The sequence below is a fragment of the Lemur catta genome, chromosome 6 (genome assembly GCF_020740605.2).
Source record: "Lemur catta isolate mLemCat1 chromosome 6, mLemCat1.pri, whole genome shotgun sequence".
Taxonomy (NCBI): Eukaryota; Metazoa; Chordata; class Mammalia; order Primates; family Lemuridae; genus Lemur; species Lemur catta.
In genome coordinates, this window is record NC_059133.1 from 22468651 (window position 1) to 22492308 (window position 23658).

The 23658-nt window shown below is 35.1% G+C and overlaps 1 protein-coding gene across 1 annotated transcript in view; it reads right to left on the reverse strand.

Annotated features, from left to right (window-relative positions):
* Positions 1 to 4374: 4374 nt before the first annotated feature.
* Positions 4375 to 23658, reverse strand: part of NEDD1 (NEDD1 gamma-tubulin ring complex targeting factor) — a 34985-nt gene continuing 15701 nt past the window's right edge. The window contains exons 6-15 of the mRNA XM_045553184.1: positions 23372 to 23601; positions 21665 to 21866; positions 21092 to 21287; positions 17908 to 18036; positions 15457 to 15504; positions 14322 to 14524; positions 13310 to 13466; positions 12048 to 12204; positions 6505 to 6571; positions 4375 to 6073 (exon numbers count right to left, since the gene is read on the reverse strand). Coding sequence (XP_045409140.1) covers positions 5969 to 6073; positions 6505 to 6571; positions 12048 to 12204; positions 13310 to 13466; positions 14322 to 14524; positions 15457 to 15504; positions 17908 to 18036; positions 21092 to 21287; positions 21665 to 21866; positions 23372 to 23601 — 1494 coding nt within the window. The 3' untranslated portion in view covers positions 4375 to 5968. The remainder of the gene's footprint in view (positions 6074 to 6504; positions 6572 to 12047; positions 12205 to 13309; positions 13467 to 14321; positions 14525 to 15456; positions 15505 to 17907; positions 18037 to 21091; positions 21288 to 21664; positions 21867 to 23371; positions 23602 to 23658) is intronic.

Below are 23658 nucleotides of genomic sequence, written 5' to 3' on the forward strand. Positions count from 1 at the left end.
GTAGCAGAAGTGGAACCACCCACTGGGATCCAAGTAGTCTATTTTAGTGTCACTGGTGGCTGCAATGGATTGGGCAGGCTAGTCCCCTGTCCCACAGCTGCCTGTTACAGGGTGGTGGGGATTGTCCTAAGTGTACTTAGGAGAGCTTGATCTCTCGTCTCCAGCTGAGAGGCAGCTGCAACCATGTCACTTTGAACTTGGCTTGAGGGCCAGGCAGAGCCCAGAGTTCAACTCTCATGATGGCCATCTATGGGCTTGCATTCAAGAAAGCAGGGCCCTTTTCAGGCAAGCGGCATGGGCAAGAAACTGTGGGGAGTGCAGTTGCTTGTATCTCAGTTTCACAGAAGCCTGAAGCAGGGTGGTGGAGATTTTCCTAGTTGTATGTGGGAGAGTTTGGGCTCCCTTCTTCCTCCTTGGCTACATCAGCCAGAACTCAGCTTAAGGGCAGGGCACTGCCCAGCTTTAAACTCTCAAACTGGCATCTTATGCCTGCGACCAGAGAGGGTCGGGCCCTTCTCAGGCAGGCTGCACTGACGGGCAACTCTGGGGAGTGCAGTTTGCTTGAGACTCGGTTCCATAGCAGCCAGGATGGTGGGCACTGTCCAGATGTGTGCTGGAAAGCTTGGTTTCCTTGCCCCTCCCCAATCAGGTGGGGGCTACAGGTGTGTCAACCCAAACTTGGCCTGAGGGTAGGGTGCAGCCCAGTGTCAAACTCTCAAAATGGCACTTTGGATCTGTGACTGGAAAGGCTGGGCCCCTACCCAAGCAAGCAACATGGGTGTGAAACTAGAAAATGCTGTCCACGCACATCTCAGTCTCAACAGCAGCCTGCAGCAGAGTGGTGGGAACATTCCCAAGGGTGCATGGGAGCACCTGGGCTCCTTTATCTTTCTTGGAGCCATGCAGTGGCTGTAGGTGTGCCCACGGTTCCCAGTATCTAAGCTCTCAGAATGGTGCCAGGCTCAAGCTGCTCTAGTCTTGGATGCCTGTGGGATTCTGTGTGGGTTCTCTTACTGGAGCAATGTTTCTGTGTAATCCCTAAGTAGCTCCCTATGGCAGGACCAAGACCTGCGTGGGTCGGGAAGTTCTCCTGTAGCCAAAACCGTAAAGGTTCATCTTGCAGAATGGAGCCCTGGGGCCTTCTCTCTTACTGTTTTCCCATGTCCAGAATCTTCTCCTGGTTGTTAGCCAGTCCCTGGCCAGGCAAGTTACCCTGAACCCTCTCCATATCCATTTTTGGTGCTTCCAGTTTCTTCCCTGGTGAATCTTAGCATGCTCTCTTAGGCAATCTGTTTGAAATGTGAGAATCTGATTACTATTCTGGTTCTTCTCTGTAGAGGAGGCACATACTACCTGTGTCTAGTCAGACATCTTGATCCTATTTCCTGTTTTATTTTTCCAAGGTGGTTTTGGTTATTCTAGATCCTTTATATATAATTTCCAAATTTTAGAGTCAGCTTAACAGATTCTGCAAAAAATCCCTGCTAAAACTCTTATTACTGTTTTGCTGAATCTACAAGAAATGTGGGAAGAATTGACATTTAAAATATTGAGCTTTTCAATCCATGAACATAGTCTCTCCATTTGTTTACTTTCAGCACTGTTTTGTAGGATTCAATATACAGATGTTGCATCTTTTATCAAATTTATACTTACTAATGCTACTGTAAATATTTTTAATCTCATTTTCTGATTGTTGTTAGTACATGAAAATGCAATTGATTTTTGTGTATTAACCTTGTATCCTGTAACCTTATTAAACTGACTAGTTTTAATTTTTTTATATATTCCAACTAGAATATTTTCTAGAGTCAAATATGTGATGTATGAGTAGGGGATTTCTTATTTATTCTTTTGTAATCTGGATATCTTTTATTCCTTTTTCTTGCCTAATTTCCCTGGATAGAAACTTCAATATAATATGTAATAGAAGGGGACATCAGATATCTTTACTTTGTCTCTGATCTTAGGGGAAAAGCATTCAGTTTTTCACCATTAAGTATGATCTTAGCTGCTGAGGTTTTTTTTGGATGCCCTTTATCAGGTTGAGGAAGTTCTCTTTTATTCCTACTTTGTTGAATTTTTGTCAGAAATTTGGGTTTTGTCAAATGTTTTCTCTATTGAGATGATCATATGGTTTTCCTATATTAGTCTGTTGATACAGTGAATTACAATTAATTTTTTAATGTTAGCCCAAATTTGCATTGAGATGATACGGTTTGGATGTTTGACCCCTCTGAATTTCATGTTGAAATTTGATTCCCACTGTTGAATGTGGGGCCTGGTGGGAGGTGTTTGGGTCATGGGAGCAGATCCCTCATGAAAGGCTTGGTGTACTCCCCACAGCAAGTGGGTTCTCATTTTATTAGTTAACATGAGAGCTGGTTGTTTAAAAGAGGCTGGCACCACCTCTCCCTCTCTTGCTCCCACTCTTGCCATGTGACACACCTACTTCCCCTTCGCCTTCTACCTTGATTGGAAACTCCCTGGAGCCTGCACCAAAAGCAGATGCTGGCATCATTCTTGTACAGTCTGCACAACCGTGAGCCAAATAAACCTCTTTATAAATTACCCAGCCTCAGGTATTTTCTTTGTAGCAACCCAAATGGACTAATACATGAGATAAACTTCACTTGGTCATATTTATTATCTTTTTTATCCATCAATGGATCAAACTGCTTAAATTTTGTTTAGAAATTTTGCATCTGGGTTCATGATAAATATTGGTCTGTAGTTTTCTTGTCATGATAATGCCTGATGTGGTATCAGGGTAATGCTGGGCTCAAACAATGACTTGGAAATTATCCACTCCTCTTCTCTTTCCCAGAGGCATTTGTTGGAAATTGGGATATTATCTTCCCTAAATATGTGAATGAATTCACCAGTGTAGCCATTTGGGTTTCGCATTTTCTTTGTCAGAAATATCTGTAGAACCTGTATTGATGTTACTTCTCTCATTCCTGATATTGGTAATTTATGTCTCTTTTTCTCATCACTCTGGCTAAAGAAAGGCTTAGCAATGTTACTGATTAAATTAAAGAACTAGCTTCTAATTTCACTGATTTCCTCAATTGATTTTGTTTTCAATTACATTAATTCCTCTTTCCCCCCTTTTTCTTAGTTTGTGGTTCTTCTGCAAACTTCCTAAGATGGAAGCTGAGGTCATTGGTTTTGAGATCTTTCCTTTTCTAAAATATACATTTAATGCTATAAATTCACCTGTAAGTGCTGCTATAGCTGATTCCCACAAATTTTGATATCTTCTGTTTGCATTTGCATTCTGTTCAATATACTACTGTTAACTTCTTTTCATAGCTAAACTATTTGTGCCTTTATATTTAAAGTGAGTTGTTCATACTTAGTTGGATTTCAAAAAGCAAGACTCAATCTGATAATAAATATGGGTAACTTTTGACAATTTACATTTAATGCAATTATTGACATGGCTTTTTAAATCTACCATCATAGTGTTTATTTTCAATTTGTCCCATCCATTCTATTTCCCTTTTTTGCCTTCTTTTTGATTTTTTTATGGTTACATTTTATCACCTTTATTGGCTTATTAACATTTTGTGTGTCTGTGGTTGCTTTAGGATTTATTGTATACATTCTCATCAGTTTACTTTCAAATATTATTATATTGCTTCACAGTATAAGAATCTTAGAGCAGTATGCGTTCATTTCCATTCTCCCAGCCTTGATAGTACTGGCATACATTTCACTTTATACATTAACAACACCATACCTTATTATTTTTTTGGTTTAAATGATCTATCTTTTCAAGTAAAATTAAGAAAAAACTGTCTTCTACATTTGCTCACATATTTACCACTTCTGGTGTCCTTCATTCATCTGTGTAATTGCAGATTTCTATCTGGTATCATTTTCCTTCTGACAAAAGGCATTTTTAAGTATTTCCTGTCATGCAAGTCTGCTTGTGATGAACTCTTTCAGCTTTTTTAGGTCTGAAAGAGTTATTTTATTTTTGTTTTTGAAAAATATTTTTGCTGGGTATAGAATTCTAAATCGAATTTTTCCTTCACAATTTTAAAAATGTTGCTCCACTGTCTGAAATCCATATCTTTTATCTGTGTCTTTTTTCTCTGTTTCGAAAAATTTTCCCTTAGTGCTGGTTTTAAGGAATTTGATTATGATGATGTGCCTTGGCATAGGTTTCTTATTTCTTGCATTTGGGGTTCAAGAAGTTTTTAGGTCTCATTTGTTTCACTCTTCTCAGGGGTACTGTCTTGTGTTGCCTAATGTCCACTATCTAACAACTGTTTCACATATTTTTGTCTTTTTTTATTTCAGGTGGGAAGGTAAGTCCAATCCCTATTATGCCATTCTGGTCAGAGACAAAGTTTCCTATTTTTAGCATATAAAATTTTATTTTTTGTACTCAGCTTTTAAATTCCATCACAGAAGTTTCTTCTATACACATGAAATTATTAAAATTGTTTTATTTATCCCACCTCTTTTGATACACATGTGCATTTATTTTTTAAAAAGGCAATATGAAAATATTAATAGATTTAAAATACAGCATGTAGGCAAAACACACTAATATTTATGTCTTCTAAATCTGTTTGATACCTGATATATAAGGAAACTTGTTACAAGTCATAATGCTTTCATAATCTGTCAGGAAAAGATCACATTAATATCCCTTTATGCTTCAATACTAATGTATTCTATGAGCCACACTGGGAAAAAGTAAAACTCCTGCTTTTATTTTTAGAAGTGATTATTAGTATGTTTACACTTATTAAATATACCCTTAAAATTTTCCATTACTTTGGAAAACCATAGTTAGTAACCTAAGCTAGATTTTTTTTTTTATTTTGGTAAATATTTTCATCTCAGGAGTCAAAATTGGGCAGGAAAGCTATATACAAGGTACAGAGTTTAAATCTTTGGGACAAGAGACAATAAGGTAAACAAGTCAGTAGGTCTCCTAACCCTGTACCACCTAAAACTGCAGATCACAGCAGGTAGATGTATATATCTGCCTATTGCCAAAGAGGTGTAAATTCTTTTGACAATTACCCTTTCTGAATAATTTTATGGTAAGGCCAGTAATATAAAAATATTATGTACAGTGTACAAAAGTATTAGAGAAAGTTAATGATACAAACCATAAAACAAAATAATCCATACTTCTCACTTGGGAGAACAAAATGACAATAATACTATATCATATTTAGTATCTAATATGAAGTTTTCACTGATTATAAATTGAGTCATATTGATTGAAACTTTACAGTATAATTTTACATGTTAACTCTTGACATAATCAGCAGATACAGCTCTTATTGAGTCTTACAAACCCTTAAAAGTTTTTTATAGGTAAAGTTAGCTAAAAAAAATACCACTCAGGTGTAAAGACTTGTCAGAAGTACAATATGGTGACATAAATGCAAAAGATATAATGTAATTTATGCAATTCAAAATCTAAAAATTGCCTTATCAAATGTACAATAAATAATACTCATACTTGACTTCATCAAGTTAACAAAATAGTCATTAGCTAACCCTGTGCTTTATTACTCAGTGGCTTAGAAACAACAATTGCCATTTTAAAATTACTTTCTCCATAAAAATAGAAGGCATATCAAATTCTTCAAATCTCAACTACCCAAATAAGTTTGTAAGACAATTTGTCAGTAAAAATATACATTTTTATGCACAATTTTCTTAAGAAAAAGGGCACTTAGTGTATAGCTAAGGCTTTCATAAAATAAAGATTCTGTTGACTCTTATTAGGCAGATGACATTGTAGTTTTTAATATAAAAATATAAATATATTTGACAGAAAAGATGAAATAGTGGTTGGTGTAAAATCCCATCACCCCTTTACTTGAAAAAAAAAATTTTTCCCTAGAGGCCATGAAAACAATACTGATTCTGTGTAGTCCTATGTTGACATAAACTTCCCAAGTCACAAAACATTACGGTATTCACTGAAATTTCAAAAGTGGGCCCGTAGTCTTTTGTTTTCTTCTCGCAGTCTTTCAATTTCAGCCACTAAACCTTCATTCACTGAGTATCTTTCCAGCAAAGAGTGCATTTCATTCTAGAAAAGGGGGGAAATGTTGTTTAAATTATTGGTATTTCACATTTATTTATCAAGTTATGTTTTACATACTCTCAGCTATTTCTTTCATGTTCAATTAACTAGCTGAATGATGCTTCTTATACATGACCACTCTTACTGCTTTGTTAATATAAAAGGAAGATCACTGGTGAATGTAATATATTGGGAAGATTTATATTTGCACATTTGGGAGCCTTTTTGCTTATTGGAAAAAAAAAAAAAGCCATGAAAAGGTAGCATTAACTTCTACAGGTAAAAAAGGTGACCAGTTAAAATCTATTTTACTCACTAAACTTTCAATTTTTATATTAGCAACTAGATACAATAACTATATGAAAATATACTGCGCTTTAGTGGATATTTTTTAGAGCCATACAACTCTACATTTATTTAAAATTTGATATACATACCAGTTGCATATGAAACTGTTTAATCATTTCCACTTGCAAATTCACAATGTCCCTATGGCATGCTTCTCTAGGAAAGAACATAAAATACTTGTTAGAATTATAACAGTTTAACCAATTCCAGATCATTCAAGAAACTGGCTAAGCTTTTTCATTGTTTCAAATTATTAGATATTAATAATTATAATAAAAATATCAATGAACCATGCATTTATTTACCATGAGGCAGGCACTGTTTCTTATCCTTTAAATCTAAGAACTCATTTAATCTTCACAATTAGGTGCAATTATTACCTCCATTTTATCAACAAAGTAACTGAGCTACCAAGGAGTTATAACTTGTCTAAAGTAACACAGCTAGTAAATGGAGCTAGGATGTAAGCCCAGGCTATCTACCTCCAGAACTCCCACTACACTATATTTCTTTATCTAGAAATTACTATTAAGAAAAGATACAAACTTATATGACAACGAAATACAGAAAAATCACTAGGTTATGAAAATCATCTGATTATCAATATTTTAGCTACTGAAAAAAACACTTTCAGTACAAAGTGGCTATTTGGGTGGGATGGATTATTCAATATAATGCAATTAATCATGTCTCCAAAAGAATACACTAAAATTATGAACTATAGTAATACAAGCAACACTCAAGCACATACCACAAAATTTACAAGCTAGAACATTACCAAATCATAGAAACTTCCTTCACGCTCCTATCTGATCCCATTACTTAAATCTTCGGGAAAAGCCCCAAAAGAGAGTCACTATTCTCCTGAAGTTTGTTGAACAAAGAAATTAAAAAAAAAAAATACATTTGTATAACATAATCTGTACTCAATGTTTTCATTGTGCTTTTGAGCATTATAAAAAGGGTACCATACACTATGCAGTCTTAAGTAGCTTATATTTAAGAAATAATTAAATATTATGTTTCCAAGATTCATATTCTATGTACTTGTAATTCATTGGTTTATACTGGTCTATCGGTTTATAATCATCTACTTTCCTGTTAATATTTTGATTGTTTCAAGTTTTTATTATTACAACATTGTTATAATCGTGTATATCTCCCAATCCTCATGAGCCAATGTCCTTAGATGACATATCCAGGTAGGTGTATGCTTGTTCAGTTTTATAAAATCATGCAAAGTGTTCTCCAAAGTGGAAGTATGTATAATGTTTTCCCATTTAACCGATATGAAATAGTATCTCACTGCATTTTCTGTTCTCTGATTATGGTATTGAACATCTTTCCTGTGTTTACACACCATTCCTCTTCCTTGCAATGCCTGCTCATGTCTCTTTCTTATTCATTTTTAAGAGTTCTTTACATAATATGAGCCTTTGTTTGTTATATATTTTCTTATTCCTTCACTTTGTTAATGGTATCTTGTGATGAACAGTTCTTATCAATAGCCTCAAATTTACTAACCTAATAATGCAAATTTATCAATTTTTACAAGTAGTACATTCCCTTATGTATAATAACTTCCCTACCCTGAAGTTATAAATAAACTCTCTTATAGTATCTAAGACTTTGCCCTTTACATTTACTTTTATTCTATATGGAATTGATTTTTTCAATAGCATGAAATAGGGATCTATACTTATTTTCTATATGAATAGCCAAATGCCACAACACAATTTGATTATTCCCTATTTTGCACACAGACCTGCAATGCTACCTCTCTCATATATCAAATCTATGTTTATAGGTTTCTTTCTAGACTATTTTATTCCTGTGGCCAATATGTCCACCCTGTGCCAATGCTATGCAATCTTAATTATACTTTAGTAATTAAGCTTATTCATCTGACAAATAAGTCCCTTTCAACCTTGTTCTTCTCTGGAGTGTCTTGGTTATTCCTAGATCTTCTTTCTTCCATATATATTTTGGAAATCACCTTCTTCCAAATCCCAGGTGGGATTCTGAATGGAACTGCATTCAATCTATAGACCCATTTAGGTGAACTGATAACTTCATAATATCTTTTCATTTATTTAAGTGTTAATTCCTTCTAATAAAATTTTTAAAAATGTTTTCCTTATAAAGATCTTCATCTTTGGTTAGATTTATTCCTAAGTACCTCTTTTTGTTGTAACTATACGGTATTTAAATAAATTTTCTCTTCTGCTTTCAGTTATAATAAAAGCTATATTAAAAACGAAAAAACAAATTGAAGGAATCCAAGAACCACCAAGAATCCAGGACTTGCATGGTCTTGCAAAGAAGAGAAGTCTACTAGGTTAAGTGCCACCTTTACCTCTGCTCTTCCCTCTGGGGTATGTGCTGATTCCTCAGTATGGAGAAAAGAGGCTGAGCTGAAACAGTGGCCTGGAGCTTGACACAGTCCCACTGGGTGGGGGAATATTAAGAGTATGGGTGTAGTCCCAAATCTGGAAGGTCCAAGATCCTGAAGAGGGGACGGCTGTGGGAAAGTAAGCCTGAAACTGTGCAACTTCCCCTCAAGACCTCTGTTGACTCCTAAGCCAGGCTTGTACTAGACTAGATGGCAGGAAACCAAACATAAAATAGCAGCTACAGAGCAGATAAAGTATTCGGGCAGCCTAGTGATGCTCACAAAACAGAGGTTAAAGTTCAAAGACGATGAATACTCCAGACATTCAGCTGATGTCCTAGAAGGGCAAAGACTAAACCCTAGGAATAAAGGCAAACTGGAAATAAACTAGTCCTAAGAAAACCTGAAACCTAGCAACTATAGGATCTGCTTGCCAAAAGAAACTTAAATCTTCTCGAAAGAGAACAGGAACAGATGCACTGACTTCCACTTAGGATGTAATCTGTCAAACCTAATAACGAGAATGAGCCTTATAACCTACAAAATCATACTTTTTTTTTCAACCAGAGAGCCAAGAATACAAAGAAATCTAAATGAACTAAAATTTCAGAAAATGATGAGTCCTTTCTAGGAGAAAAGAGGTCCATGACTGTTTTCATCCTCAACAGAGCAGTGGCAGAAGAAAGCTGCCCTTGATAAGGTAAAGAGAATTAGCTGAAATTTTTATAAGATTTTTAAAGACTTGTTTGACAATTTAGAATCCCAAAGAGCCCCAGCCACAAAGAAAGTCTGCATTTACTCACCAACTCTTCCCCACAGGCCTTCACTGAGTACTTACGTAGAAAATGAGGGCCAGGCAGAGCAGGAGGGCTGAGAGCGACCCCTAAGGCACAGATGGCCAGAGCCCAGCGAAGACTGAGAGCAGCAGAGAAGCACTCCAGGCCCTCGTGGAGAAGACGGCAGCCATCCCCTGTAGCTGAGGAGAAAGGCTGAGAGAGCCCCTCGACACCCTCCTCTATCCCCCCCAGTGATAGACGTAGCTGTATATGACCTACTGAAGGCTGACGGCAGAGCAAGCGAATGTGCAGAAATCCCCTGAGTGCTCTGGGTCCTCACGGAGTCTCAGGCCGAGGCTGTCTACAGAAGGGGCGGGGCAGGAGCGCGGAGAGGCCGCACCGCCATGGCAGGTGCAGATATGCAGGGCATGCTCTAGGCTGAAGGCAGGGCAGCAGAACCAAGAGAAACCGTCGCAGGCACTGCAGGCCTTCGCCACACACACTGCGGCAACCCACCCCCCACCCCAGGGCCAGGAGGCAGACACACCTCTCCTGAGAAAGCCAGGAGCAGACTAGAGAGTGACAGTCAACCTCCAGCAACCTCAAAAGCTGGCAGCCAGGCTGTAAAGCAGAGGTTTTAGAGTCGCCCCAGCACCCTGATAGATCCCTGGGCCTACCGAAGGAAAGGTCCTGAGCTCCCTGCCCTCAAGTCATCTGAAGCCAGTGGTGACCTGACACTCAGTGCTTGTTGAATAAATGGATAACAGACAGATACATCACACTAGTCCTGTGCTTGAAAACCTGGATGGCTCTCCATTACCTGTGTGCTAAGGCCCTCATGAGTCCCTTTCTGGCCTTGTCTCTTACCACAGCACCCCCTTTCTGCAAGCAATCCTAGAATGTTCAATCATGTTTCTGCTCATGCTGTTCCTACACACTTCAGTACAAAATAAAATCTCCTCAGTGATACCTTCTAAATCTACCCCAGGAAAAGAGTTGCTCCTTTCTGCGTTTTCAGCACCACTTTGTTCACATTACAGTCAGCTGCATCCAGACAACTCTACTTTTATGCCATAAATATTTATGTATTCCTAAAAAAACCTCATGTTCTTTAAAACTGTGTATTAAAAATAACAGAACTTAGGGAAAAAGGATTAGGGCAGACCACTCAAAACCTGTGCAACTTGGTAACCAAAGCACTAACAAAGACAATTAAATCCTAATAAAAATACTAGCACAATAAAGATATAGTAAAGGTCTAATAGATAAGTATTGAATAATAAACTCTATCTTGAAAAGGTGATGGTCACTTAATGGAAGGGGATAGTAGAAGGAAGGATGAGGGCTATCAAGTTATGGAGGTAAAGGACAAAATGCTCAAAGATGGGGGATAATCACGAGGTACGTGCTTCTCACACAGAGCACACAGCAACGCCACGAGAAGAGGAAGTGAATACAAGAGACGGACACTGACAAGGAGTCTGGTGCACTGAGCTGTGTTTAGGTGTGCTTTGTTTCGGCTGCTGTTCGATTAACGAACAAAATCTCATCGTGTTGTCAACACTGCCCTATTTACCAATCACAAATGAATTAATACACATTAAGGAAACACACATCATAGCAGTTTACATTGTACCTATCCCAACTAAACTATAAGGCCTTTGTGGGCAGATCATTTTTGTATCCTTAGTACCTGGTACATACACTAGGCACAGTAAATGCCAAACTGATATTTTTTAATGGTAAAAATATTTTAAGAAAAATTATTTTAAAAATATTTTTAAACATTAAAAAGAAACATGTACCACCACCAACTGCACATGTTCTCCAACATTCTTGTTCATGATAATCCAAATCTGAGCTAGAACATTCAGTAACTATAGGTTGGAAAGGAAAAAGAAACACAGAAGATTCTAATAATTGAAGACAGCCCCCAAAATATTGAGATGATAAGTGAAAGTAGCATTCCAGAACATATTCTTACAACCGATGAGAAAGACAAGGATAGGTCCATGAAAGAAATTTTTTTTAGACTATTACATTCTGATGTATTCTATTTGAAAATATTCAGAACCACTCTTTAAAATATTTCTCTACTACATTATCGATACTTGTATCTACTACCTAACAGTCATCTATAAATATTGTACGTAAGAACCCCATTTGAGCTTATCAGATCTGCCTACATTTTGATGCTATAAAAATCTACAATGGCAGCCTGTCTGCTAGACTGCCCTCCCAAATTATCTAATAATTACACTAGGTAAATATGCCTTTTCCTGGCTAAGAATCAATAAATTCAGTACAAGATCAACATAACTCAACATATTTTCCTACAGTTTTATGGTCACCAGAACCTAGACAAAAGCAGTAACCACCAACTGTACTTATAGTTCTGGTGTTACATCTAGTAAAAACAACACATTTAAGTTCTAGATAGAATGAATAATTTCTCAATTACTACCTGAAGTCATCCAGTGTTTCCTGTATCATGTTCTGAATAAAACGGATTTGAATGGATGTCAATGGTGCATTGGGCCGGTTGTTCCCAATGGTATCAGCTATTTTTTCTGAGAGTGAACTGGCAACTCCAGCAGTGACAGAGGACGCTATCTTTGGATCTAAAATAAAGAATGGAGGAAATATTAATAGTCAACTTGGACTAAGAGACATCAAACATTTCTAAATAAGATTTGGCATGAGAAAACTTGAAAAACTGGCAAAGAACAGTGTTCCTGTGACATTTAGAAAAATTCACTGTCTGGAATACAAATCTTAGAAACTTTCTATGACATTATTTCTAATAGTCATTTATCTATGTATATAAACTGCCAACTGTCTAATGTAATAACATATGACAGAGGGATTAATCTTGAAGAATCTCTGAACCATTTCCTCTTATAAAAGATGAATGTGACAAGCTGTACCACAAACTAGATAAACCAAGACTATTAAAAACAAACAGAAGGAATATAGGAGTAAAGTAGTGCTACAGGAAAGGCTCTAGAGTTTAAGTTAACACAATATATCCACAGAAACCTTAAAGTGAAATACAGATATTTATATAACAGTGTTGCTTCTATACAAAGAGCTGCTTTCTATCTTTTTTTTGTTGTTGAGTATTGCTTTTATTCTAGATATATTTTTAAGTAAAACCAGCATAAAACAGTACTAAGACTAACTTTAGAACATTAGACATTCTATAAAAAAGACATCTGCACTTGAATGTTTATAGCAGCACAATTCATAATTTCAAAGATGTGGAAACAACCCAAGTGCTTTCTATCTTTGAACAGATAACTCTTATAGCTGAACCTAATATTCCTTTAAATATGATCAAGTTTTTATGGGTCTGTGGCATAAACTCTAAGGATAAGACTTTAATATGCAGAAGAAGAGAAGACTTACAATTTCAGGTAGTTAACCACCCCTTTTCAAAGGGTCCTAAATAATAATTCTATCTATACCATATTAAATCAACACACTTACATATACAATTGAAAATGAAATTCATACCAAGGGAGGAACAAAGCAATGTAGCTGAATTTAACCATTCATATGAATTTCATTGTCTCCTAGTAAGAGAGGCAAACCAGAGAAATGTCTATAAATTTTAAACTGTGAACATTTTGTCTACGATCACTCTATTTCCCTTTCACAAGTTAAATAATTGAGAGGACTTTTTAACTTAACACTTTCAAATATCAGGAAGTTTAATGTACTTACTTGGAGTTGAGGATCCATTGGCTGGGGGTTCATATATCAACTGGGCTTCGATTTCCTTCTCTGGCTTTTCAAATTTCTCAGAATTTCTTGTTTGGTTAGACGATGGAGAGTTATTTAAATTTCCAGTTTCAGCAGCAGAGGTGATCAACTTCGCAAACTTTACATTTAAAATAAAAAAATTAACATATAATTTATTGTTTAACTCATAAACAAGAGTTTTTACCTACTTTTCTCTTTTTTTTCCAGTAGGTAAATGGAAATGAAGAAACAATAGGAAGGGACATAGAAGGAGGAAAAAAATATGAGGACTCATGGCAAAATAAATTAACATTTACTAATCAAAAACCATCTCAATGATAACAAGATGAGGAAAAGCTCATTCACTGAGCATCTGCTGTTGATAATCATTTAAAATGGAAATCGCTAGCAAAAGCTTTTTTAAAAATCATAAACTTTTATGTGGTAAAAGACGTTTTTGTACTTGCATGGTATCAATATCATTCCAAACAATAAACATGAAAACAAAAACAGACATATTACACACCTCAAAGACTTGGCCTTCCTGGAAATATTTGATTATTTTGAACTCTTACATAAGAATTTAAATTTTACACTGTATATTGTATTTTAGCAAAAAGTAATAATTATAAATTCCATTCTTAAAACCACCAGTTTGCTCTAAGACTTAAAAGTAAATGACCACCAACTTGATGTATTACGCTGCGACAGAAATATAGTTTAAAAGAATCCAGGGATGAAGTGTTCTTGTACAGGCAGATAGATAAAGTATTTCATCTTAGAAAAAATAGTATAAGTTTATATCTGTTGTTACCTTCAACATAGTCAAAGCCATATTTCAAAAGTATTTTTTAGTTATTAAAAAAATGACATCAAGATATATGAGTATTTTTCTACCTGGTAAGTGCACAGCACTGTCATTAATTAGGATACATCCACTGGCAGCTGTCTGCTTTCTAGCGATAAATACAGTGAATCATTTTCAGGCAGATACCTGTTTGAAGGAGTCTTTAGGTTCCTGTTTTCCCAGATATATTTTCTTAGACTCAGCTGTCAGATCATGATTTTCATTTTCTTCTTTCCCTGGAGATCCCATAAAGACATTAAGAGGACTAGAATGCAATACTGAACTGCTTGAAGTTACTGGATTTTTTCTTGGAGGTAACACTGAGTTCAATTGTGGCAGAAAGTCAAGACCTGAAAAAGAAAAGGAAAAAAACTGCATTTGCATATGATGGACTACAATCCTGGATATTTAAGAAAAGTACTTAACATGATAGGCAGATAAATGTGGTAGAAGACATGGGATTTGGATTCAGAAGACTGCTTTGTTCCTCAGCTACATGCCTTCTTTGATGTGTATTCTTGGGCAAAAATCTTAAAACTCTGTCTGACTGTTTTCTGATCTGTAAATTAAATGATGATAGCCATCTCCAAGAGTATTGAGGCTTAAAAGATACTATGTGTAAAAATACCTTGAAAATGGCAAAACACAATGAATGTTTTAGTCAGTATTAGTTTTTGATAACTGAAAATTGTTAATTTAGAATACATCTGTGGTATATATCTTGGAAAGCAGCCTCTCAGATGGGTCCTAATGATCCCTGCCTCTGGCGTCCATGCCCTTGGGTAATACCCTCCTTTTGAATAGGGCTTGGACCTAATAACTCACTCCAGAAGAAATATGGCAAAAATGGTGGGATGTCACTTCCAAGACTAGGTTACGAACATACTGTGGCTTCCATCTTGGATACCCTCTCTCACTCTCTTACTCACCTGCTCTGGGGAAACCGGCTGCCATGTTGTCAGCTGCCCCACAGAGAGGCTCAATTGGCAAAGAACTGATATCTCTAACCAGCAGCCACACGAATGGGCTTGGAAGCAGATCGTGGCCCAAGTTGAGCCTTGAGTTGAATGCAGCTCCGAGTGACACCCTGATTGAAGCATCAAGCAACTTAAAGCCAAAGGTATCCCACCAAGCCATGCTCAAGTTCTTAACCCACAGAAATTATGATATGATAAATGTTTACTCTTTCAAGGCTCAAAGTATTGGGGTAATTTGTTACATAGCAATAGATAAAATAATATCACTTGTAATTTTCATGAAAATACGTCTAAGTAGATCTTACCATCTCCTTTGCCTACTGACTCTTCATCTCCCTTGTTAACTACAGCATCTATAACAGAATTAGAAAATCCAATTTAAAAAATTACTAAAAAGAAGCCATATCAATTTACGCTTCCTATTCATTTCCCAAAGAATTCAGAGACTAATAATCTTAAGAAGCAAAACATGACTGAGGTTCAAGGTTAAAGCCAGCAGTAACTAGTAGCTAACTGATTTAAATTTCCCCTTTCATTCGTTTAGCTATATGCATAACAGCAAATATGAAAAGATAATTCTATGGTATACAGTCATTTAATGAGGCAGCAAGGTACAGTAGAACAAGCCTTGGAGTAGGTTCTGAAGATCTGTAATCCAGTTCTGCCTATATCACTTCATAGCTTTGCAAGCCTGGACAAGCTTCTAATGCAATCAAGTTTCAGTTTTTGCATTTATAAAATGGGGGGCATAATGCCCTGATAATCTCACAAGATTATTTTGGGGATCAACTGAAATAATGTACAAATATTTTGTAAGCAGTACAATGTTATAAAAAACATAAGGTTTCATTAATATTTATATCAATGGTAGAATACTTGTAAGACTATTAATACTGTAATATCCATTTGCCAATTCACAATCAAAACTGTTTAGTTCAATTTTAACCGATTAATAGAAAAATGGGCAAAAGTCGTTAACAAATTCACCAGAAATTCAAATGGGCAATAAGCACAATATGATTATTGTATTAGTATAAATATCACCCATCTCTCTATGTGCACGTGTGTGTATACACCTAGTTAACTACAGAGCGTGCATGCATACACACGCACACTTTTAAACGTTATTTTTCTCATAATAAAAGCAGAAGTATTCTTGCTTATAAGATGAAGAAATTGAGGCACAAACAGATTAAGCCTTTTACTTCAGTAGAGTTGCATTATTCACAATAGAAACCAGCACTATAATCAGTAACCATGGTTTTTCTTAATAATAATAATATGAAATCCTAATCAATGGAGGGCGTATGACAAATTTTAATCGCATTTTAAAGAAGAGCAAAGTAATTAAAGAGAAAAGTAATTTACTTATTTAGCTTAAAAACTACTGAAGAGAATTTAATTTATAACTCAAACACTTCCAAAAAGCCCATTCCTACATTCTTCAATGCAAAAGTTGCTTCAGGGGAATTTCACAAGCCAAAACTCCCTAATTCAGTACTAACTCCAGAAACCTTTCTCAACTCCAGCCCTAGCCACCTTTCCCTCCTTCACCCACATCTGTCCTCTCTCTACTCTTTAACTATGTAGTCTGACTTCTTTTCATCCTGAAATAAAAAGAATCCTTCCTCTTTCATTAGGTGGAAGATAAGGGAGTTTGGTCTAGCAAGTTAAATAGTCATTTTCAGGCCAGGGCAAGACAGAAGACATTCAATAATTCTGTACCATCACATATGTATTATTATTCCTTCTGATTATGAAATTAATTATAGAAAATTTAGAAAACAGATAATTTTAAAAAAATGCAAAATGAAACTATATAAGATCATAAGTAGATATAACAATTTTAACATCCTGCTACTGATAAAACTTAAATTCTCTCTAGTTTTTCACTATTATAAATAGAATAGTAAATACAAAAATCTTTGTGGGCTTCTTTGAACATTTTCTGAGACAAATTTGTAGAAATGGAATTATCAGGCCAAAAAGTATGAATATTTTAACTCTGCCAAATTACTCTCTAAAAATTTACCCATATTATCGATAATATTGCCATTAGCAGTGAGACTATTCCATTAACAAAACATGAACATTAAGTTCAAAAAAGCACAGCTAAACAATGTATCTAGTCCATATACTATGAACAATGATATATGTTTCCATTTATCAAGGTACTAAAGTTTTATTTTGTTTTTGTTTTTTTTTACAGCAACACTTACAGGGTGAAGGGTAGTGGTACACACACACACACACACACACACACACACACACACACACAATACTTTCCACACATAGTATAAAAGATGGGGCAATCTGTCACCTGGCCATATTTCTCCATGAAAACATTTAATAAATACTAATTAAGCACTAATAATAAAAGATAAAAAATTTTAAATTAGGAAGATTATTTTTTTCCATATCAAACATCCAAAAGTTTAGGAAGATTTATTTAGAAGTAGATACAAGGAAAAGACTGCCTATGAAGGTAAAACTTCCTTCAAGAAACTTTTGTGGAAATTAAAATACCAAATTGAGAGCTATCTGCATAATTCCCATGTGAAAATTACAAGCATATATTTTAGGATGACATCTGAAATATCAGGGCAAAGAAAAAGATACCACCTCAGAGACTGAGAAAATTAGCAAATTGCTATGAACAAAGTTAGACTGAAGCTATTACCCACATCTTTTAGCCAGAATAAAAATGTAATGACTACCAGCAAGAGAACATGATCCTTTGAACTGAATGAACTTACCATCTCTAATAGGTGAGAACATGTCACCTAAACTACTTTTCCCAGTGTCATCAAAGCTGGAGGAATCCTGATTTTTTCCACCGTCTGCTTCCTTAGATAAAATATCTGTATTTATGTTTCGAGGCAAACCTTATAGGAATTAGATATAAAAATCAGTATTATTACATCTAAATAAATTTTATAATAGGAAGCTAAGTTGTAAAAACCAATGCATTACTCATATCGCTGGTAATACTACAACTGTGAGCACCAGCAAAAGAAAACAGAAAACAATATCATCTAAGTAACCAGGATTTTCATGGAATGAAAGGTTCCTCAAAAGCAAATAGCTTATTTGTTCACATAGCAAGATCTTATTTAAGCCATTTTGATGAAATTTTTCTAAAATAATTTATATACTTTACTGCTCTCTTAAGTATACTGAACACAACTTACTTTTGCTACTGACTTTTATGATCATCCACAAATGATTTTAAAAAATGTCTATACGGCATACAGCACAATGCCCAACATACAGCAGGATTCAATTAACATTAGTTCTCTTCCTCAACTTAGGATGAATGTGTCTCTTTGTTTCCCTTTTCTGTCTTTCCTTTCACTAACAGGGGGAACTTAACATTGCCCTCAGCATTACTGATCTCAAATGACTTCACTAACTTCTGTGGTTTACTAAGAGGAAGGAAACCTAAATACCTAACTCATAAAGAAAAACAGTATGGTAGACAACAATAAAGAGGCAGCAGCAGTTTATATTTTCTGGCAGTATATAATGCATTGCTTTTGTAAGAGCCCTACAGGCTCAGTAGCTTCTTGCTCGTTACTGGAATAAGAAATGAGTTCTAGGGATTCAAAAATTTTGATGAAAGTCTGGCATCTGGACTGGTAGCACATTATTGTGTTACGTTTTCAAAAGTGTTTTATTTGGCATCTCAGTCCCAAATAAAAACTGAAAAGCTTGAGCTGAAAATAAAAAATACCCCGTGTATCTAAAAATGCCCAAGACTGGCTAATGAAATAACCTTTACTAATAACATCTGCTAGAAAGTTAAAATATAACCAAATAATTTGTACCATTGTTGAAGATCATTTATAAGAAGGGTTAAGCTGTTATAAGGAGAAATTTCCCCTACTTTTTCTATTTTGAATATATAACTCCAGCCTCTGAAATTTTAGGAAACAGAAGTTTGGTATCATTTGCAAATAGTGCTAAGGCCTTATTTTTCACTTCTTACATGGCTGTTTCCTATTAAAAATGAGCACCGGCAAAAAGTCTGCAGAAATTCTTTTGAACTAAATCGGGACACCTTCATGGAGAAGCAACACAAATTTTTTCAAACTTTAGATGAATTTTACAGAAAGTTTAAAATAATAATAGTAATAGTGATGATGATCATGATGACAACGATATTAGCAACACTATAACTTACTGACTGCCTACCATGTGCCAAGCACTTCTGATACATTTTCTCTGATACTCACAATGACCTTAAAAATGAAATATATCTCAGTGTACGGAGGAAAAAAGTGAAACTCGGGGTAAGAAAACTGCCTAAAGCCATACCAGTAGGAAGTGACAGAGCTGAGACTAAGTGTAACTACTCTCAGTGTTTCAAAGGGAAAGAAAAATATATGTGTGCATTTATTTGAAAGAAAGAGAATGATGAAGCAAATGTGGCAAAATTTATAAAGCAGCGATTTTGCTAAAGGGTAAAGCTCAGGAGTTCTACTGTTCTTAAAACTTTTTGCTAAGTTGGTAATTACTTCAAAATGAAATTAATAAAAATCTATTTGTGGGGGCAGAACAAACACTCATTTTGCCAGAATTTTAGGACTCTGCCAAGGGTTATCACTAATCAGTGACCCAGCAGATCCAAATCTTTCATTTCCTAATTAATGCTGTCACTGTTCAATAAGAGCATCCTTATTAAAAGCTAGTGAATAAGAGAAAGACTTCAGAGAGTTTACAATAAATGAGGGAACATTTTGTTTAACTTTTGAAGATTGTGAATAAAATTAATAATTATAAAATAATTTTTGAAAATAACAGCCACTTTCATAATATAGTTAATTCAACATTTTGAGGCAGACATTATTCAAAGTTATATTTCAAAAAGAATTTCTTCTTTAAGTAGACACCAATGGTCTTTTTCTTTAGGAGTTCTTAAATAAGGACCTACTTATATAGGATTACATAGACATCACAACAAATTGATAGTGAATATATTTATTATTTAAAAAAAAAACTATTCCACATATCAAGGTCAACAAATTAAAGTTTTGCTTCTATTTAGAAATAGTAAAACTTAAGACATCAACAAATATTTTTGCCCAAGTACTTGTTATGAAAATTTAAAAAGAAATGGATACATATATTTCTAGTGAGCACAATATTTTGAAAACATACTGGTATGCCATGTAGACTTTTTAAAATATCTGTTGATGGTATAGCATAACTTCTTAAAACGAAAACAAAAAAGGTTTTCACTAATTTACACAGTATCTTTATGGTGAGCCAAGAATATTCTCTACAGTAAGTATTGGAAGTTTATCATCATATCACACCTTCATAAAGTCTAAATGAATTCCTGTTTCACAACTATCTCATCAATATGATTATCAGAGTAGAAGAAATCATTTAAAAATTGCAATATTTTCATTTATTTTTATTTAACAAACTACAAATATACTGCGTAATAAATGCCAGGCACTATGCAGCACTTAAAAATATTCATTACTTGACTTAACTTTTCATTCTCAAATATGAAATAAAAGGAGCCATTAATAGCTTTTCTTTTTTTTAAACTAAGAGATCAAATGACAATGACAGTGTCAAAGTTTTGTATCTCTACTGATTAATCTGAAGACATAATGAAGAGTCATCCAGTCTGTAGTAGTATTAAGGACGAGTTTGTAGTAGTATTAAGGATAAATAATTTCTGAGTTAGCCTCATTCTGTTTTTAAGATAATATTTCTCATAGCAGTTCGGCTAAATAGAATAAGTGCCTTTTTGTTAACTTTTTTGAAATTTATAGCTAAAGTTAAAATTTTCACTTCTTCAATGATATCTATTAATAATTTTACCTAAATAGTCAAGTGAATTTGAGTTCTAGGTTCTTAAAGTACTAATTATATACATTTGTGGAGGAAAAAACCCTTCACATATGATATATAAGCAACATTTACCTGCTTTGTCTTGAACAGCAGCCGCTCCCTTCCCCACAACTGTTGTCATGGGCTGTGGCAGAACTGTGGCAACAGAAGTGGCGGTTGCTTCTCTGACAATTCCAGAATTCTGAACTCCTCCACTAGCAGAGCTCACATTCACAGTTCGTTTGTTCACTGCTGTGGGCTTATTTGAACAGCCTTTATTTAAACTTGACTGAAATGTAATGGAACATTTAAAAGCTCAGGTTACTAATGTTTCATACTATACATTAATATTTTATAAATTCCTGGTTAAATTAAAAAATAAATTTTTTTCCTTACAAATCTCAGGCTTACCAGTGGAATGAGCCTCCCTTTGAGCCAAAAAGCCCCTTAAAATATTTTTGAAGAGAGAGATATATGGGAATTAAGTACAAAAAGAGTTTTAAAACTAAGTATGAAATAGCTTTGTACTAAAATTTATCTAAAATGCTATCATATAAAAATAATTATGAAGCAAAACTACACTGTTTAATTGACAGCTTATAATCTCCATATTCTGAGCTAGGTTTATTTAATAAAATAAGAAATGCTGAAAAGAAGATATTTCACCTTAGTAAGAGCAGTGGAGTACTGAAATGCTATACATCGCACAGATGTCTTGTGAGCGCTGATGGTTTTAACTGGTGATTTCAACATCCTTAAATCATACTGATATATTTTCCCACGGGAAGATCCAATAGCCAAAGTGGCTCCATCAGGCATGAAATCTACTGCAGTTAGAGGAGTGTCAGCCACTAAAGTCTTCACTACCCTTTAGAAAGGAGAACAAAGTGTGTGCAGATACATTAGTATATACAGGCGTAAAGGCCTATGTGACATAAATCACCGTATATCAAAACCAAAGTTACTTAGAATTGGGCAAATAGCATACAGATCCCACGTATTTGTTTAAAGCAGAATTTGAGAATTTGACTTAGAGACATTTCTAATAAAATGGTGTATGAAGAACTGCTAGACATTCCATCCTATTTTTCTATTCACTTCTAAGAGGTACATTCTATATCTTCTAGAAGCAGCACCTATTTCTTTAGGTAATCATTACTTTGGCAGTGAACGTGACACCATTCTTCTATGTTACTACACAAACAGGAGTTCTTGCCTCGGGGTTGAGGAAGCTGTAAGTATCCACTTTCCATTTATTGACCTGCTTAGGCCTCTGGAGGACTATGACCTTTCACAGGGGAGCAGCTGCTACTTTATTCTTAGCTGTGCATTTCTTGACCAAAAAGCTAGGAGGAACAGAGTTCACGTGGCTTGATTCTCAAAAGCTAATACAGAAATATGGATACTGATCTGCTGAAGCTGAGCTCTTCGCTGGTGTGTCTGCTAGAAGAGAAGAATGGCTCATTGACTCTTGGGGCTCTCAGTAAATTATTCCGGAAAAAAAAAAAAAAAAAAAAGAGGGCAAATAGTAAATTATTCCAAAAAAGAAGAGAGCAAATAAGTAACAGTAAAAATTCCAGCATCATAACAAGGGCTGACAGTGGGACATTCCCTAGTAGTAACATTAATACTCCCCATGACCTGTAGATAGTGTTAGGTGTCAACTGCAGTACTCTTGCAGCTGTTTTGTTTTGGTTTAGTGTTTTGTTTTGGGGTTTTTTTGTTTTGTTTTTGTTTTTTTAGCTAACCAAGCATACATACAACTGAAGAAGGTGGCCCAATGGGCCCAAATGCTAAGATTGAGTACTCCTGGCTCTAGACCAGTGTTTTTCAACTAGGGGCAAGTTTGTATGCAGAGGATAGTTGGCAATATCTGGACACAGTTTAGATGTCACTACTGGCATTCAGTGGGTAGAGGCCAGGGATGCTGCTGAATATCCTATAATGCCCAGAACAGCCCTCCAAGGCAAAAAATTACCCAGCTCCAAGAGGTCAAGAGTTTAGAAACCATGCTCTAGATAACAAATCAATTTTAAAGCAAATTAATCATATTGCTTTAAAAATATATGCATTTAGTTGTGTTCTGAAAGAAAATAATATGTATGCTAAAATACAGATGTGAAATCATTAATATGCTATTCCTTAACATTCATGTTCCAGAAGTATCCTGAATAATGCCCATGCCACATCTATTTTTTCCCTGCATGAGAAGAAAAAAAGAAAATTCTATCTTACTAGATATACCAAGTATTAATACATAAACTTTAGAGCCCCTGGACATTAATCAGAAGTCTATACAAATCATGTATGTATGTTAATGAAATAATAACTATTTGTTACTAAATTAAGAAATGAGCATGTCACACGACTTACTTCTTACTTGAAGTGTCATAGAGAATGATTCTTTTATCCAAGCCTATGGTTACAAATAGCAATTCATTGACAGGAGAAAAACAGATGCCTGAAGCTGGAGCTTTGTGTGTACTGTCAAACTTATGGTACGGACTCTGGCTATTCACATCCCAGAGAGTTACTAGTCCACTATCGGAAACACTGCCCAGTAGTGATTTCTTAAACAAGGAGTACTTCAACTGCCGTACAGACTATAAAAATAAAAGAATAAATTTTATGCAACTGTAAGCATTCATAAAGACATTTTA